Here is an 18170-nt window from a genome sequence, read left to right as displayed (position 1 = left end):
ATATATATATATATATATATATGATTGTTAACAGCAATCACATTCCTATCATGCCCAGGCATACCCAGATTCCAGGATGTACTCGCAGACTTGGCATGATATGAGTATGATTGCCCTATCTACCCCTTCTCACTCCCTTTTGTCCTACCTACCCCTTCTCATTCCCTTCTCCCTATCTACCCCCTATCCCCCCGTCTCACTCCCTTCTCGCTATATACCCCCTCCGAACTATCTACCCTCTCTCCCTTTGAAGTTCACTTACCTTTCAGGAGTCCTGCGGTGGGGGTGCAAGGCCTCTGTCTCCCAGCTCTGCCACTGTATGGAATAGTATAGAGTGATGGGAGTTATGATGTACTAGAGCATAATTATATAATGAAAAATACATTGGAAATGGTACAGCATAACACCCATCACTCTCACACACTTACCAATCCACACATACACCAATCCAGACATACACCAATCCAGACATATACCAATCCAGACATATACCAATCCACACATACCAATCCACACAAATACCAATCCACACGCATACCAATCCACACATATACCAATCCACACATATACCAATCCACACACATACCAATCCACACATATACCAATCCACACATACCAATCCACACATACCAATCCACACATAATAATCCACACATACTAATCCACACATACCAATCCACACATACTAATCCACACATATACCAATCCACACATACCAATCCACACATACTAATCCACATATACCAATCCACTCTCACTCACTGAATGCTTTCCTACCTTTCCTCTTTTCTCCTTACAGCTTCTTTTCCTCCTCTTCGCTCCTCTTCTTCAGTTCTTCTGTCTTCTTCCGGTTTAGTGGGCGCGGCTTCAGTGTTGTGCGGCGGGATCTGACAACAAACCCCAGCGCACAGCAGCTGTTGCCGCGCGGATCGCAAGGGAGCCGTATCGGAGGTCTTTAACAGACCTCTGGCTCCCTTGAGTGATTTTAAGCCGGGTTCGGAACCCGGCTTAAAATCACTCAAGGGAGCCGGAGGTCTGTTAAAGACCTCCGATACCGCTCCCTTGCGAGCCTGCTCCTCCAGCGGCGGACATTACTGTCCGTCTCTGGAGGGGTGCCGGGTGCCGGCAAGTTGGCACCCCCCTGATGAGCGGCACCCGGTGCGGACCGTCCCCCCCGCCCCCCGCTAGGTACGCTACTGCATGGAAGCATAATGGATGTCAGCCTATGTGAATCACTCCCCTGATCAGTACAAATGTTACAGGGGTAGCCAGCAACAGGCATTGAGCAAAACATATCAGTAAAAGCCCCACAAGCACCTGAGTATTAAAATACAGACACACCCGAGAGAGCAGCCATCTTAACCGTCTGCATGATTATAAATTACATGTAAATAGACTAAATGATCAGTGGCAGTGCTTTAGAGAAGTGGTGGGAATTTGCGGTCACATCTTGTATTCCTCGCATTGGGACACAAGACAGAGAAGCAAGGTTGTAACATCACACGGGGAGCCATATTATTTGGAAAGTGTGTGTGTGAGCTATTTTAAGTCATGGCAAACCTTCCTGAGAGGGGCCTCCAGCCCAGTCATAACTGCTGGTGGCGTAATGTGGTGGGGTTTGAGCAGCTGGCGATGTCTATTGAGCAGATGTCTATTGAGATTTTATTTGCCCCTCGCAGGCTCCTGATTCTGAGCTCCAGGATATAATGTCATATCCCATCGCCAGGTAATAGCACACAGTGGGGAAAGTATGCCGGCAGCTGCAGAGACCTCTGCCATATCTTACTGACCTGCTTTCCCCTGGCAACAGTCGAGATGGCCCAAGGAACAGCTGCTGTGGGCCCCTAAGCTAAGCTTGGGCCCAGGGTAGGGGCAGACTGGCCTAGGGATCAGGGGGAAATTGCTCACTATACTGGTACACATTCTTTAACGTTGCATTATCTAACCCCACTGTAGCGGTGAGGTAACATTCAGGACAGAGGTAAATCAGGTTCCGAGTAAGGACAAGTGTGTGTTTTATACGTACACATGGGCCATGAGACGACCTTGCTTTTCTTACTCCCAGGTCAAAAGGTGTCAGCCCTCCACTGCCTCAGGGTAGCTGTCACTTGTTAAAGACAGCCCTGGTCATATGACATCATACTTCACAAATCTACAGCGCCTTATTCAGGCATCGAGCAGGTGTATTTGTGAAAGAATGACGGTGAATGAACTGATGGTGGATACAATAGTCCAGAATGACAATTTGGGCCCTACTGTTCAGCTTGTTACCTAACAGCACTCTTCAAGGAATCATGGCCTTTTCTATTTAAAGGAACTAATGACAAGTAACTAATGCACCAACTGCTTGTTTTACTATTGATTAAACTACAAAGAGTGTAGGAAAGGCAGTGCAGTAGATTAGTATATAGATCATGCGCATATTGTGCCAGTTGTAATGGAGCTTATCTCACAAACCTTTTTTATGATTCCCTGAGTTGCATAATTTTCTGTACAAGATCAATTACCCTGACTGATGGCATTTTGCAAGGCTCATGTGAAAACATTATGCATTATATTATTACATAAAATGACTCTACATCTCTGCCTGTTCTTTTCATTCTTAGACTTTTCTTTGGCTTCCCTCCTGAAGATCCTCAATTAACGTATCAAGATGTTGAAACTTGAGGGTTAAACATTCCTAATAATTCACAGAGAATGCTGGAGAGTGCTTTGGGCAGTCCTGTATTTTGGTTGAGGGCCGTTGGAGGGCTGATGCAGGGCAGTACCTGTGTGGCCCTCACAACTAACCTCCTTGGCCAGCATCTTCTCAGCTCCAAAGGACATGCAGTGCTTCATACGCTTTATATTGTTATATTGAGCAGCGCATCAAGGACGCTGATTGCCACAGGAGCCCCCTGTTTTGTGGTATAGATCTAGATCTGCTTCTTTAGTCAAATACCCCTATAATAGGCGATATGTTTTTGTGTGAAACCTTGCAGCAGCCCAACCACAGATTAGCAAATTAGGTGCTGCCTAAACTTACACGGGGCAGGAGGCCATACAAATACAAAACAAAATCAAATGAATTGAGAACGTGTCCAAGGAAACTTTGTGCCAGCCTGGTAAAAGTGAAATTCATTTTATATTCTAATTATTAGACTCCTTTCCAGACTTAAGTTCCTCAATCACAAAGTCTTTTTGTAATTTTTACAATTGTTTATTTAACCTATGGGTTTTATAAATAAGGAGCGGTATTTAACAAAATGATATCAAAACAATAGGTTTTTTTTTCGTAATTACCAAAAGTAATTATTTTGGGAGTTTCACCAGTATAGCTCAATGAAGATAAAAAATATACCAGAATTTAGGGAAATTCAGGTTAATCGTATAGCTTTGTTAGACTGTCCTTTTTTTGTTTACCTTTTCCACTTTAAATAGTATTTATTTGTCTTCCTATTGTCCTTAAAACAAAAAAACCTTCTAAACAGGATTTCCTTTCACGTCAAGCGGTTTGGAAGAATAAACTGGATGGACAGAATGCAGGAAATTCTGAGCATTAGTCTTTCTACACAACATTGAAGGGAAAGTAAAATTCATGGTCATAGCGGGGGGGGTTAAGGGAAGTGAAGAAGAGTAACTTAACCCCATAATTTCCAGGGACCAAAATAAACCCCTTGGTTCAGCATATAGATAAAGATATAGATATTATGAAGACACAAAAACATTAAACATATGGGGGAGTAGGTTGGTTCCACCTCTGCAACTCACCTTGTATATAAGCTTTATGAATATAATGAGAAGCTGCCCAGGACCTCCATTGGGCCTTGGAAGTTGAAGGGGAAATATGTGTACAAGGATGACTCAGAATCCTCATAAAATTACATCAAAAAAATTATTTTTCTTGAAAACTAATTTGTAGCCCTAAATGATGCGTTCCCTCAATCAAATTATCTGCTTATATCTTAACAGTTATTAATGATGGTGGAAAATACATGGCCTCACCTGCGTTTTACCGCTCCATTCCATTATGAACTTTTCTACGATTTGACAATTGTCTGCAGTGGTTTGTGTTTAAGCAAAAAGAAGGTAGAAGTAGAACGTCAATACGTTCTACAGAAAGCCGCTTTAAATGATTCTAAAGCTAGTTAAGAGTGAATTGTGCCACAATCACTACAGCAATCAATGAAATGTTCCTGCTAGTAGCTCCACCTGTAGTAAGGTAAGGAAGCCTATTCTAGTTTGTCATATGCTGCACCAGGGCTGGGGCAGATGAGGACCAATTGCAGAAAGGGAGGATAGAAGCAGCTTTATCTACCTTGCTTCCCTCCCAAATTGCTCTTTAGACATATGTTATAATTTTCAGTATTTTCCTCATCTTAGCATCTGGTGGCCCAATAGTCAGGGTCCGATCCGCCATTACATGGACACTCCAGCCATAATATGCACTTTAATGCATATGATAACACACGTTTCATGGGGCCCTCCTTGCAAACACATGGGAAATCTCTGTAGAATCCCCTTATATGCTCTGGAGGAGGATGTGGTTGCTCAAACACATCTCTTGACACAGGTACAATGACCATAAGTCAGCTTCATCACCGGCGTGGTAATTGTTCCTCCGTATGCATGTGCAGAACGTGCTCCATCTGACTTCAGGCATCCAATAAGGGGTCCAAAATGTCAGAGCATTGAGGGGTAATTCTGCTGCGTCTCTGGATCTGCAGCTTCTCTCTACGGCAAATGTTTTGTTTTTGATCTTTTGTTTGGAAGTTCAATAAAAGCAGATTAAATAACTTACATAGTACTTTTAGTACCTGAGATGCCTTTTGTGGGCATGTATGACACCCAGGGGAGGGAAATGGTTTAGAACATTCTCCAATATCTGCTCTACCCCGATGATCACACCTTACCCATTTTGGTCACCCTTCTTTAAACATAATCCACTAAGTTTTGTTTTGCAAGCCTACAAGCACCCAAATGTAAGCTACGTCGACTCTTTAATGGTCCTGCAACTACTAAGAATCCCAAGACCACCGATTTTTGCATATTCTATGAAATTTTATGAGACAATTTCTCTAAATAATCAGAACTGTAGCAATTTCAATATAAATTCAAACACTCGAAAGTAAATATTAATATTTTGGCTTGAAGGGGTGTTTCTTTGAAGGACTATCGGTTTGGAAGGTTTAACTATACATTCTTTGGTGTCCTCTAAAAAAGATGAACCGTTACATTTCCCTTTAAGAACAAACCATGTCACTCATCTTTTTTTTTTGCACAGCAAGGGAAAAGGAAATCCATTGGAACTGCTTTTTATAACACTCAGGCTGGGAGACAAACCGGTTTTCAATGATCACAAACATTCTGCAGGTCATCCCTGCAACAATACACGCATCATATGATCCAGAGCATCATATGAACCATCAGTGACCAAGAAGTTACCAAGACTGAAAAGCAAATGTGGATTTCAACACCTCCTTAAAGGCTGCGTTTAAAACTGGAACTGGTGGGGGATTTTTTTGCTGACCCAGCTGTCTGTAAAGGAACTGTATGAATTGTGAAATTCTGCTTCTTCTGAGTGTGCACAGATTTTGCTGACACCGTCAGGTTTAGCTGAGAATGCATTTTTTTAAAATAAATATTAAGGAGCATTTTAATTAAATGTGATTCTTGCTCATGAAAGCATTTAGTGATATATGCTTGCTTTGGGGGTCTCCCACAATGCCTGTTATAGGTCCTTTATGGAGATCAACTCTTTGTATAGATAATTTGTGTTATCAGGGTTGAAATTAGATTCATTGGGAAGGATATTCTCTAGAATACATTGTCTAGAGGGGGATAGTGTCTTTTTGGTGTGTTTTAGGGGCATTATGTTTAAATTTAGTGTTAAGGGTCAACCTTGCAAGATTGCCGTTTTGGGAAAATAATGCACTTCTTTAAAAGATTTATTATATAGCTTAACTTTTTGGACATATTCTAGGTATACAGTTTGACTTTAGGAGAACTGTACATTTTGCATATCTTGTATCTAAAGCACAAGAGGTTAAAAGAGTTTTATTCTCTGTGCTTAATAGTAACACATAATAGTAGAAATGTACATATTTTATGAAGCCTGGGTCATTTTCCAGTATTGTTTTGCAGTTGTAAATTGGTTTTCACTTTTGTTAATTCATCTAAAGATAATTACCATTGAAACAGTAATGCGAAGCCACTGGTAATGCAGAAACCCTTATAGATCTAGATTTAAAGTATATGTCAGCTACTGCTGGAAACTGCCTTTAACAGCAGTGACAATCAATCCATCAGAAAGGTTTTAAGAAGTCATTGCTTTCAAGTAATTAAACTGACAGCCCTTTGCTATGGGACTCCCTTCAAGTTTTTATATTAATGAAGCATTTGAGAGTAGCAGCCTCTATTGGTTTGGCTGAGGCTTCTCCTGCCCCCTCCACAGTGTCTCTGATAGATCTGTATTGATCCCAGCAGCCAGAAGCACTTGGATGTCTGTATGTTCAGCACTGAGCACAAGTCCCCAGTCTGCTCAGCTACCAGATCACTTGTTCAATGTGGGGATTCCTGAAGCCTGCTCTACCTGCCCTTATTCTCTGGACTATACCCATCCTTGATTGGGAGCTAAATGATGGATCTTCTTAAAGCTTTTACAAGTTTTATGATTGTCTATATCCATTCCTGCAATGGGACCAGTCTGGAAAGTGGTAAGAATCTTTATCATATGTCCCACTGTATGTCTAGCTATAAGTTAAGTTTAATGTAAATATTGTATATGTGGTTGTATAGAATAAATATGTGTTTAGTGCCTATTCTATATAATGCATAAGTGTGTATTATAAGATATTATATTTATATAATAATTAACTTTAGTACCTTGTATTTGAAGACAAATAGAGAATAGCTATCGGTTTGCATGCTTCTAAACTTTTGGATGGAGAATGGACTAGTATGGGGGTATTCTGATTATTTTACCTGTGTCACTATATCTGCAGAACACTGGTTCCCAACTCCAGTCCTCCAACAGAATTACACTCGTTTTGTACTGCCCCCCCCAGTGGTTTATATTCTAAATGGGTGTGTTACGGTCTAATAAAACATCTAACATTGTAATAACTATGCAATATAAAGGGCTGACCTGCATAATGCATATTTACAGTAACATCATTACTATTTTTATATTGCCACATATTATAGGCTGTTCTACCCTGTGTTAATTGAGGAGAAAACTATAAGGATATCTGGAGATCTGGAATCAGTGGGGAAAGCAGGAGTTTGGTAACTGTTCCAATGTTACTGTGCATTAACATGGCTCTCAGACTCCAGCTGCAGTGTTCTAATGATTTCATTAACAGATCTTCTTAAAACATACTGTATAAAATTCAACTCCAACTTATACTCAGTGCACATGCGTCTCATCCACTTAACTACATCCTTTTTAACTGCAGTGCAACACATATTAAACTTCCCCCCTGGAACCACCAAACCCTCTCTTTGGTCCCATACATATTGATACAGTAACCACCGCTCTAGAGCACAGAATAGCACCTACACAATGACAGATAACAATACAATCTGTTATATGAAGTTATTTCTTCCCATCCTTCACTACATCAGATGGAACATTTTTTTGAGTGGAGGGGATATTTGGAGAAAATAATTGGAACAGTTGGGTGAATTACCGTATTGGCTCGAATACAGGCCGCACTTTTTTCCCCCACTTTAAGTCTTTAAAGTGGGGGTGTGGCCTATATTCGGGGTCTAGCGCCCGATGCCCGGGACATGCAGTTCCAAGCGCCGGGCAGGTAGCAGGGTTAGGATGCAGATCCCCCGCAGCGGTGCAGGGGACCCGTATCCTACTCCCCTGCCATCACTTCCCACGGGGGGGGGGGCGGCACAGGAGATTGTCTAAGCGCATCGTGCAGACATTCACCGGCAGCAGCGATGCGCGTAAACAGCCTCCGCTGCCGGCACGTCTGCACGATGTGCTTTAACAATCTCCCTTGCCGGGAATTCCCATGGGGGGAGTCCCGGCAAGGGAGATTGTTAAAGCACATCGTGCAGACGTGCCGGCTGCGGAGGTTGTTTATGCGCATTGCCGCAGCCGGTGAACGTCCGCACGATGCGTTTTACCTCTGCCCCCAAGACTTACCAGAGCAGACTCCCGGGTGTCTTGCGAGGCCGGCGGGGGACATATACGCAATACGCGTATACAACTTCCGGTGCCGGCACTCAGCGGATGTGCCGGCACCAGAAGTTGTATACACGTATTGCGTAGATGTCCCCCGCCTGCCCCGCAAGACACCCGGGAGTCTGCTCTGGTAAGTCGGGGGGGGCAGAGTGGCAGCATATCTCGGGGGGGAGGAGGAGGACAGTGGCAGCATATCTCGGGGGGGAGGAGGAGGACAGTGGCAGCATATCTCGGGGGGGAGGAGGAGGACAGTGGCAGCATATCTCGGGGGGAGGGGAGACAGTGGCAGCATATCTCGGGGGGGACAGTGGCAGCATATCTCGGGGGGGACAGTGGCAGCATATCTCAGGGGGGGGACAGAGTGGCAGCATGTCTATTAAAAAAACTTTTTCTTTTAAAAAGCACCAAACTTTTAGGGGGCGGCCTATATACGGGGACGGCCTATATCTGAGCCAATACGGTATATAGAATATTTGAGGGCAGTGGTTCATAATGGTCCAAGATTTTGATGAAATAAAATATATCGCAGTTGCTAGATCCTGCACAATCAGTGAGCCTTGACAACAGGGTTAGGAACCACTGCTCTACAAGAAATTGGATTAGGACTTGTGCAACCAATTCAACCGTGTTTTCCAGGACAGGTAAAGGGTGGCCCTGCAATATATTGGATGCATAACTGGGTAACTGGTTCCATTCCATGAGTTTATACATCCCACATACTGCAGGGGTCAGCGCTTTACCTCTGCTGATGTGGTCCCGCTATATGGAGACCCAATGCTACTCAAACTTTTTACTATAACACAGACAGACACTATTGTACTGACAGTAGGCCAAAGAAGGATGCCAAATGGCACTCCAGGCATAATTCAGAATCTGCAGTAACAAAGCACCTCTAGGACATTCCATGTCCCTTAAAGTTCTCTCTCCCTGCACTTACTGGCAGTATAGGAGAATCTCCTCCGGATTCTGTCATATTGATTCCTCTGCGGTTTATAGCCAGAAACAGCACTCTTTGCTTGCAGCGGTTATATGAACGTTAGGGAAAGAGACACATCAAGAGAATTTTACATCTGAAATTACTAATGTGCATGAGGAATATACACGACAACATACCCTACTTTAACAACATTATTAAGGCTGTACCTGCTTTAAGTGTATCTGGCACTACGGACATCCTGTCTTATTATCTTTGGGTTTTTTTCAGACAATGTAATAATTAAGAGAGATGACAGGTATTAATTGGGATAGTGTTTTTCTCTGTACAATGTGCAAATCTTTCTAGGCAATATCCTCTCTTCTTTCTGTACATGGCAAGGCTAACATAAAAAAATAAACTCCTATCAGAGAGGAAAGTTAAATTAGTGGATATAATCATGTAAATCCAGTAAAAATGAAGACGCTTACAATCACAAGGCAAAGCCCTTTAAACGCAGTATGTCAGGAAATTACTAACCAGTACTTTTCAAGAAAACTTTAAAAACCCTGAAGGTTTGTATCAGGGGCATAACTAGAAACCACAGGGCCATGGTGCGAAAATTGCCCCAGGACCCCCCCCCACTTCACCAAGCAACATGTCTCACAGTGCCAGCTTTGCCAAAAACAACTTGTGAGTACTTTTGCCCACAAACAGCTTATCAGCACCATCCTAACCCCCAAAGAGCCTGTCTGTGCCATCTTTGTCCCCAGTTTGTCAAGGCCCCCAAACAGCTTATATGTGTCATCTTTGCCCCAAATTGCTGGTCTATGCCATCATTGCCCTCAAACAGCTTGTCTGTGCCATCTTTGCCCCTTGCCTCCCCTTCTAACATACACTCTTTCACACATTTGTAAACACTTACACAAATTACACACACTTACCTATGCTCACTAACACACACATTCCCTCTCACACCACTCATGCTAACACACACTCCATCTCACCACATTTACACATCTATGCTCAAATACACACGTTTTCACATCCATGTTCACACACACTTACAGATCCAGGTTCGCACACACAATTATACATTCATGCTCACACACACACAATTATACATTCATGCTCACACACACAATTAAACACCCATGCACACACTTATACATAGATATTCATGCTCACATACTCACATGATGCTTCATGTCATCATCTTTCTCTTAATTTAAGTGTCCTATTCTCTAAAACCAGCACTGCTCTTCTGCTGTGGGACACGAGACAGGCACAGGACCATGACTACTTTTTCCTTCATGCAAGCATGGCCTTCTATTAGACCCACCGTAGAAGCACTTAGTGAATAGTGCTTTATTATTTCCACCCAGCCAGTGTTTTTCTCATCACCTTCCCAAACATTTACCTAACTGATATATTGTTCCCCTAATTTATTTGTTCTTCCCCTATAATGGAAGCTGATATGTTTGGGCTATTTCTTAAGGGGGTTGAGAGTACCAAAGGCACAAACCAAGGACAACACCTGACATTTATAATAATGGTTACGGCATGGTGGAGGTGTTGTAACACTTGTAAATAGACTCTCGTGTTATCATTGGATGAGCTACACATATGTAAATGCTGAGTGACATTGTCAATAACTAATGTTCATGTGTTTGTTTTATTTCACTGCTTTCTAATAGTGGATATGATCCAAAGGGCAGGTACGTCGCTTCTATCCATCTCTTTCTGTTCACATGTTATTTGTAATTAAAGTTTCCTGCATATATATAAGTTTATTGTTGGCTAAACAATTTTTGGGGGATGTATCTGTCAAGACCAGAGATATTATACAGAGTGTCCCATTACCCCAAAAATCACCAGTCATAGCAGCCAGGAACTGCGTTCCACGGATCAATAAAGGTCATTTCCAGAGCACTAGCAAGCCCTGGGCTCACTCAAAGTTCTATCCCATTTTATTGATCTTATTTTGTATTGTATTTGTATTGTACTTGTGGCCACATGGTCTAGCAACAAAAGCATGCAACCAGATGGCTAGGTAGCATTACTACTATAACTGGATTATTTTTGATACCCTTTGTCTGCAGTGAGAAACCCAGATAAGAGCCATTCCACCCATCTAGTCTCCCCCATCTGTTATGGCTCAGACCTTAGCCAGTCCTTGGTCTTGTCTTTGATTCAGGATAGTTAAATGCCTATCCCATACACGTTTAAATTCCCTCACCATAATAGCTTCTACCACTTCTGCTGGGAGGCTGTTCCATTTATCTAAACATTCCTTACACTGTTTGTAAACTTCTGACCCTCTAGGTTTAATTATGACCTCTCGTTCTAACATTTCTCCTCATTTAAAATAAACGTCTATCCTGTAATTAAGGGGTTAAATCCCTTTAAGTATTAAATGGCTCTATCACATCTCCTCCCTTTCTTCTCTCCTCCAAACTATACATATGTTTCTTCTTTTCATGCAAACCATTTTGGCGACTGTGTTGGGATGTATTGGGCATTGCCCTCTGAATGAGGTGGGGGTGAGCTGGGTGCTGAATATCGAGCCTCTGTGCTACATGGCTATTTGCTTCCAGGGTAAAATCAGCCTAGCATTACTTTGTGTATTTTTTTTTAAATGGCTGTCTACAAATAGGGAGCTTATTCCAAAGAGCTAATCTTACCAGGGCAGTGAGACCGCCATGACTTAAGGAAGTTAGTTTTAAGGCAGTGCCCCCTGCTGGCTGCTTATACATCCCATCAGTAGCGGAGACGATCCATAGCAGCAGTTCTTCTTGAAGATAAATAAGATAGAATGCCATATTTTCACTAGATTTGCCTTCTTAAATATAACTGGTACTGCAGATGGTCACAATCATATGCATCATACCTTCAGGGAAAACACATTGTGTTATTTAACCCTGCTGATATACAATAAAATCTATAATCTACTCTAAAATTGTTAGGGGTCTGTAAGGAAATGATTTACAAACTACAATATTTATAGAGTTTTAACAACATCTCCAAAGTGTCAGCTTGACCGATTTGGGGTGCTTAGGATGCGCTTGGACTGAAGGCTCGAGTTCCACTCTTGTTGTTCAGAGCTCTCAGTCTACCTTAGGGTCACCTACACCATAAAGTTCATTTCTTGTAGCATATTTTTGGATTGTTACATGGAATCTATGGGTGAAGTGAGTTAAAGAAACATTTTCTTTAACTATAGTGAATTCAGCTTGTAATTTTCTACCTTTTCAGTTGACCTAATAAAAGTTTTATTAGTGTCATAATGCAAATTGCTGGGTCAAGGACATGCTGTGTTAATGGGCTCAGCTCCTTCAAAAGGTCCAACTGTGCACCAAGAAATTAAGGAAGTAGAGCCATCCATTACCACAGAGACCCGCAAGTATTGTTGGTGGGACTACCTCAAAAACCTTGTCATGTTATGATGTAATTCTAATAATGCATTAATTTATTTTCTCACAGGACAAATTGTATGCAAGCATGGGACACAGAAGCCCTGCTACAAAATAATTTATTTTCACGATACTTCACGGAGGGTGAACTTTGAGGAGGCTCAAGATGCATGTAAACGGGATGGTGGTCATCTTATGACTATCGGGTCTGAGGCAGAACAAAGACTCATAGAAAAGCTTATTCAGAGCCTCACAGCATCTGATGGGGACTTCTGGCTGGGCCTTAGGAGGACAGAAGAAGACACTCAGAATTCCAGTGATTGCCAGAGTCTTTATAGTTGGGTAGATGGGAGCAAACCCACATTCTGGTAAGTGTGCCCTAACTCAATAAAAGCATCTTAAAGGAAGTTACATTTTAGAAATGAAATCATTGTACGCATGATGTTGCTTTTGGCCCCCAGTCATCTGCCATATAATAATTTGAAACGTGCGCCGCTAAATCAACGATAATAATAAAAAGTCTTTTACAACTAAAGTGATTATGACTCACAACACATCAGCCGTTCTAACACTAGAAAAGCAAACAGTCATAAAATGCTGCAGAAGAAAAGTTAACATGTAGACTTATGTTTCGAATAGCATTCCCCATGTGTATATATATATATATATATATATATATATATATATATATAATGTTCACAATAGTGTCTTGCACAAGTCATTTTAACAGACTAAAAACGGCCAAAATGTGACCATGTGTTAAAAAGTAGCTAAACCCAAACTACACATGTATAAAGTAGGTGTAATTGTTATTATGCAGGGCTCTCATCCTACTCTTCAGAGTACTAAATAGAGTATGGGTGACTTTATTGAAAGATGCGTCTGTGTCATTTAAACTCATACCTTCCCTACTTCTTTGTGCTCTGCCTCCTGCTGCTCTCCTCTACCATGAACTTATATCTGTCGTCTTCAGTTTATCCACTTTGTCCTCCACTCTCTCTTTCACCCACGCTATTATATCTCACCTAACTGTCCATATCTCAACATCTCCTTCTCATTGCTGCTCACATATTACATTCTTTCCTCTGCTTGGTGCCCCATATTTTTCTCATCGTAACTTCAAATCATAGTTAACAAGTAGGTCAACCAATTTAGGATTAATACATATTAATGGGTGCCCTGATTGTCTCCTGTGTCTTTATTAGGAATTGGTACGTAGATGAGCCATCCTGTGGAAGTGAGGTTTGTGTAGTTATGTACCATCAGCCATCTGCTCCACCTGGAGTTGGAGGGCCCTACAAGTTCCAATGGAATGATGATCGATGCAACATGAGGAACAACTTCATATGCAAGTATGCGTTAGGTCAGTGGTTCCTTATCTCCGAGATCCACTTTAATGTAAAACACATATTTATGGGGTAGCCTGGTGCCATATTGAGATATTAAGATATTATCACATACAGAATCATTAGGTTGAAAATAGTAAGATCATTCAGTACCTGGTGTTTGATGTTGGATGAAGGTTAAATGTCACACGTTAGCGATGCAATACCCAAAGAGATGCAAGATTCTAAAACATTCAATATTACTGTATTTTTTGTAAACATAAGGTGTCAAGTGATATGATTTCCAGCGATCATGCTTTGGTTTAGGTCGTCTTCTTAATAACTAACACCCCATAACATTCCACTAACCAACCTTGCCAAGATAACTATAAAAGGATGCTGAAAATTACCACTAACTTAACTTAACCAAGAAAATGCAAGAAAAGCAAATATTTCATACTCTTTAACCGATTACACAAAATCTTTGTCATTTTGTCACGTTCGACAAGGCGCCTTATTATTCAGTACGCCATATGCATTACCTATTTGACTAGTTGTGCTTTCAGTCATAGACTTTGGTTCTGAAGTTGTGATACATGTTCTATTATATCAACGGGTAATTGTTTCATTTCCAAATTTTTGCTTTCTTGTCTGTAGAAAAACCAGCAGATCCTCCTTCTAGAAACTCTTCCATCGCGGGTAAGTTGTCCTACAGCTCTGCTCCTTTTCCTTGCCTCTTCTGTCTTCTTCTCCCTGGTATCCGCTCCATTGACCAGGCCTTTCCAAGCACTTCCGCATAATGGCGGAGCCTCAGTGCACCACATGGACCACATGGCCTCCTGCTGCCACAAATAAAAGCTAGTGTGCCTTTTTTATGTATATATACGTCCTGGCTCCAGCTCCTCCATTTTGTAACACAGGGGAGGCGGGTGATGTGTATGATGCCCTCACATGACTCCACCCCCAAGTTTAATTTTCAAAGGTTGCCAGGCCAAGCAATGGAAATTTGCCACAGGTGAATTAATGTTTTGGGTTTTTTTTGTAATTAAGATAATGTTGCCCCACCAAAAGTGACGCTGTCCTCCTGAGCACTAAATAAAATTGATACTGTCCGCTAATTTCAAAATAAAGCTTACGCTGTGCCCCAAACCTAAAAATAAAAAGTATGCTGTCCCCATAACCTGAGTAAAATTGATGCTGTCCCCTTAACATCAAATTAAAGCTTATGGTTTGCCCCTAACTTCAAAATAAAGATGGCCTTAATAAAATATACAATGCACAAAAGTGGCATTCCAAGACAACACTCTTGGATTCGTATTTAGGTTCCCGCTGTATTTTAGAATCCAATGCGTTTCATTTTATTTCCAGATGCTGTGACAGTTACTTTGAATCCCAGTGGTCCAATAGACTCTGCCAAGAAGACTAATGAAACAGTGCATGATGCTGAAGGTATTGCCAGTAGCTATTAAACCACCAATAAAGCTGTTCTGGAGATATAACTGCATATAAAGGTGTTAATTTAATTAGAATTTCCATTCCATTTCTTTGGCATGATTGCTTATTTGGCAGGTAGGAAGTGCTCAGGGGTAGGCTAGCTACCATAAGCCAAAATAACAAGTCCAGCAAAATGGGTCAGTAATGAGGGTGAAGAAAACACATCTTGCACCAAAGACTTAGGTGCAGCCTTTCCTTACACAGAGTAGGATTCAAGCCCCACGTAGTTCCATTTGTCAGACTTAATGATCAACTTGCCTACTAAATAGCATCTATAGTCCTGCAGTCCTCGTGGTGGCACCTGGAAAGTCCCATAGTTTGCCCAGGAGCTAGAAGCAGTAATCCGCCTATGCGTTGCACTCTAGGATAACCTCAGGTAAGCCCTATTGTTCCTGACAATAGTTTTCAGAAATGATCTAGCCATGTGTAAAGAATACCTAAATGTTTAGGCTTATTTGAGTCTAGGTTCACCTTGTAGTCATGTATAGAGCTGCAGTTGATAAAAACTGTTCAGCTCCATCCAGTAGGCGGCGTAGTTATGGATCTCCCACTTTATCGGCTAACTCATGGTTCAGTGAAAAACCACCCCTTCCCACTTATTAGAAGTCTGACTCTGCTCCCAACCTGTCTTCTATTCTGTTTATTTTTGCATTAACATGTGTTGCAAGTTGATTCGTTATTTTTGTGCCGTTTCAGAGACTTTTTTTCATTACATCCTTATTGCAACAATACCTCTAACAACCCTCGTGTTGATATTTATCGGGGTGCTTTGTTGCTGCATTGCAGAAAAAAGGTGAGTTTGCTTTTTTCTGTCCCAATTATAGGAACAGGTAGTATAATGTATTAAATATGCATTGTACATGTGATAGAGCCCCCCTCACAAGTTCATGGTTGTAAATGGGATGTTTGTTAATACTAATTTGTCACTACGGCGGTATTGAGGAGGTGTCAACTACAGATTCTGAGCTCCCAAAATTTCTAGTTATATGAAAGAGAAAATGGCGTTAGACAAAATGTGTAGAGAGCGGAAAGGTTAACATAGGAGGGCATGTATGGAACTAAGCTGGAAGGGGTGTGGAAGAATGGGCCATGTATTGAAGGCCATATAAATGGATTAAAATTTAGGAGTGGTAAATGACTTCTCCAGAACCCCATACTTTAAACTGTGCCTAGAACATATATATATATATTGCACTTTTATATCACTGCTCTTTCCCCATACCACACCTGTTAATGCATATTTTTTTTGCATTCATTCTATCATTAAAGGAGACAGGAGAGCAGTGACACCAGTGACAAGGAGCCCAGTTTCTGGTTGTCTCCAAATCGCCGGAACAGCCCTAATTTGGAAATTTACAATGTAATCAAGAGGCAGACCGATGCGGATTTAACTGGAGCCAGACCTTATATCCGTAATACCTCATTTCGGGTTCACTCTGGTGAAAACTCGCCTCCAGATAATCTCTCGGGAGACTACGATAACATGGGGGAACATCATTCCGAGAGCGGATTTGTCACATTAGCCAGCACTGAAAGTGGGTTTGTCACCAATGAACTGTATGAGCTGAGTAACCACAGATACGGAAGGAGCACAGAGTCTGGCTGGGTAGAGAATGAAATCTATGGGTATTAAAAAAGAACAAATAAATGAACTTACCAGGGATGTTCGATACAAAAAATATAATTTTTCTGACGCTACAATGAATGCCTTTTGTGGGATTTTTACGCGGAATGAACACACTACTGCAACAAATTGTACACTATAACTTTGAATACCCTCTCTGCGAGAACATGGTGGATTTGCATTCAAGAGAACATGCTGGCTTGTAAAATATTTCATGCTTATTTACGATGAATTATACGGTATGCATTCTGAGGACAAAAATTGCAATTGACAGAAACATTTTGTGAATTGAAAGCTCAAAGAGATTGGTAACTATGCATTTATAATATCAAATTAGATTTTTTTTTATATGATGGTGTATTTACCATGGTCAGTACAATAGCATATATTAGCATATATTGCACAGCAGAAAAAAAAAACAAGAAAATGAAAACCAACCTTATGTCACCCAATCAGCTCTTCACGTCAATACAAAATACAGCCTGACCCAAACTTAAAACTTTATAAACATTGAACATGGGATAGAGAATTTTGATCAAATTGAATCCTGCATTTGGCTGTTCTATACCCATGTAAGCAAACCCATTTTATTATTACGGTATATTCTACTGTATTCACCTGAACATACTATATATGTATTCTGCAATATTACCACTAGATGGCACTAGATGGCAGATAAACAAGCAAAGGCATACGAGGGAGTTCTTTCTGTACATTGTGATCAGAAATATGAAATATCAGATACATTCATTTAAAGACAAAATAACACAAAAGCTTAATATGGGAGGGTAGAAATCCAATGACTCATTCTTACTTATGTATGTAAGCACATTATGTTTGTAAGATAACTTGTTAGATAAAATCTCTTGCATTGTTTTATAGATTTATTTAAAAGAGGAATTATGGTACCAAGTTTTAAATACCTGTGTCAACATAGCAACCCCTATCAGTACCTAAAGCATTTGTTTAATGGGGGTATACTTTGCACTAGCATTGGTCTATATAAACAACACCCTAAATGTATCTAAATTTAAACCAGATATTTTCTGAATTTGGCAGAGCTATGAGCATGAATGACATCAAAAGCATACTTTAGTTACATACGTTTTTGTGATGGACTGCAGAATCTGGGTGCCAGTCCCTGATCTAGCAAGAGAGAACATTAAGGTCTGTGCCTCCAGTGTCATCCCTTCCCTCTTCCTTTGCTAGTTTCCTGATTTGT

General features: G+C 41.1%; 1 protein-coding gene across 1 annotated transcript; it reads left to right on the top strand.

Moving 5' to 3' along the window:
- Positions 1-6488: 6488 nt before the first annotated feature.
- On the top strand, positions 6489-17824 carry LAYN (layilin). The gene is made up of 8 exons (XM_053452029.1): positions 6489-6695; positions 10790-10810; positions 12576-12873; positions 13711-13868; positions 14488-14529; positions 15199-15279; positions 16021-16117; positions 16594-17824. The coding sequence occupies exons 1-8, from the start codon at positions 6617-6619 to the stop codon at positions 16955-16957; spliced, it is 1140 nt and encodes a 379-aa protein (XP_053308004.1). The 5' UTR covers positions 6489-6616; the 3' UTR covers positions 16958-17824.
- Positions 17825-18170: the final 346 nt, after the last annotated feature.

Source organism: Spea bombifrons, chromosome 12, assembly GCF_027358695.1.
Source record: "Spea bombifrons isolate aSpeBom1 chromosome 12, aSpeBom1.2.pri, whole genome shotgun sequence".
Lineage (NCBI taxonomy): Eukaryota > Metazoa > Chordata > Amphibia > Anura > Pelobatidae > Spea > Spea bombifrons.
The sequence above is the reverse complement of the archived record's forward strand: the minus strand, read 5'-3'. Positions and strand labels throughout refer to the sequence as shown.

What these genes read in the sequence shown, in the direction of transcription:
- LAYN (XM_053452029.1), top strand. Translation starts at nt 6,617, where the DNA reads ATGATGGATCTTCTTAAAGCTTTTACAAGTTTTATGATTGTCTATATC. An exon ending in GGATATGATCCAAAGGGCAG is followed by an intron (nt 10,811 to 12,575) that starts GTACGTCGCTTC and finishes ATTTTCTCACAG; the next exon opens with GACAAATTGTATGCAAGCAT. An exon ending in TAGAAACTCTTCCATCGCGG is followed by an intron (nt 14,530 to 15,198) that starts GTAAGTTGTCCT and finishes TTTTATTTCCAG; the next exon opens with ATGCTGTGACAGTTACTTTG.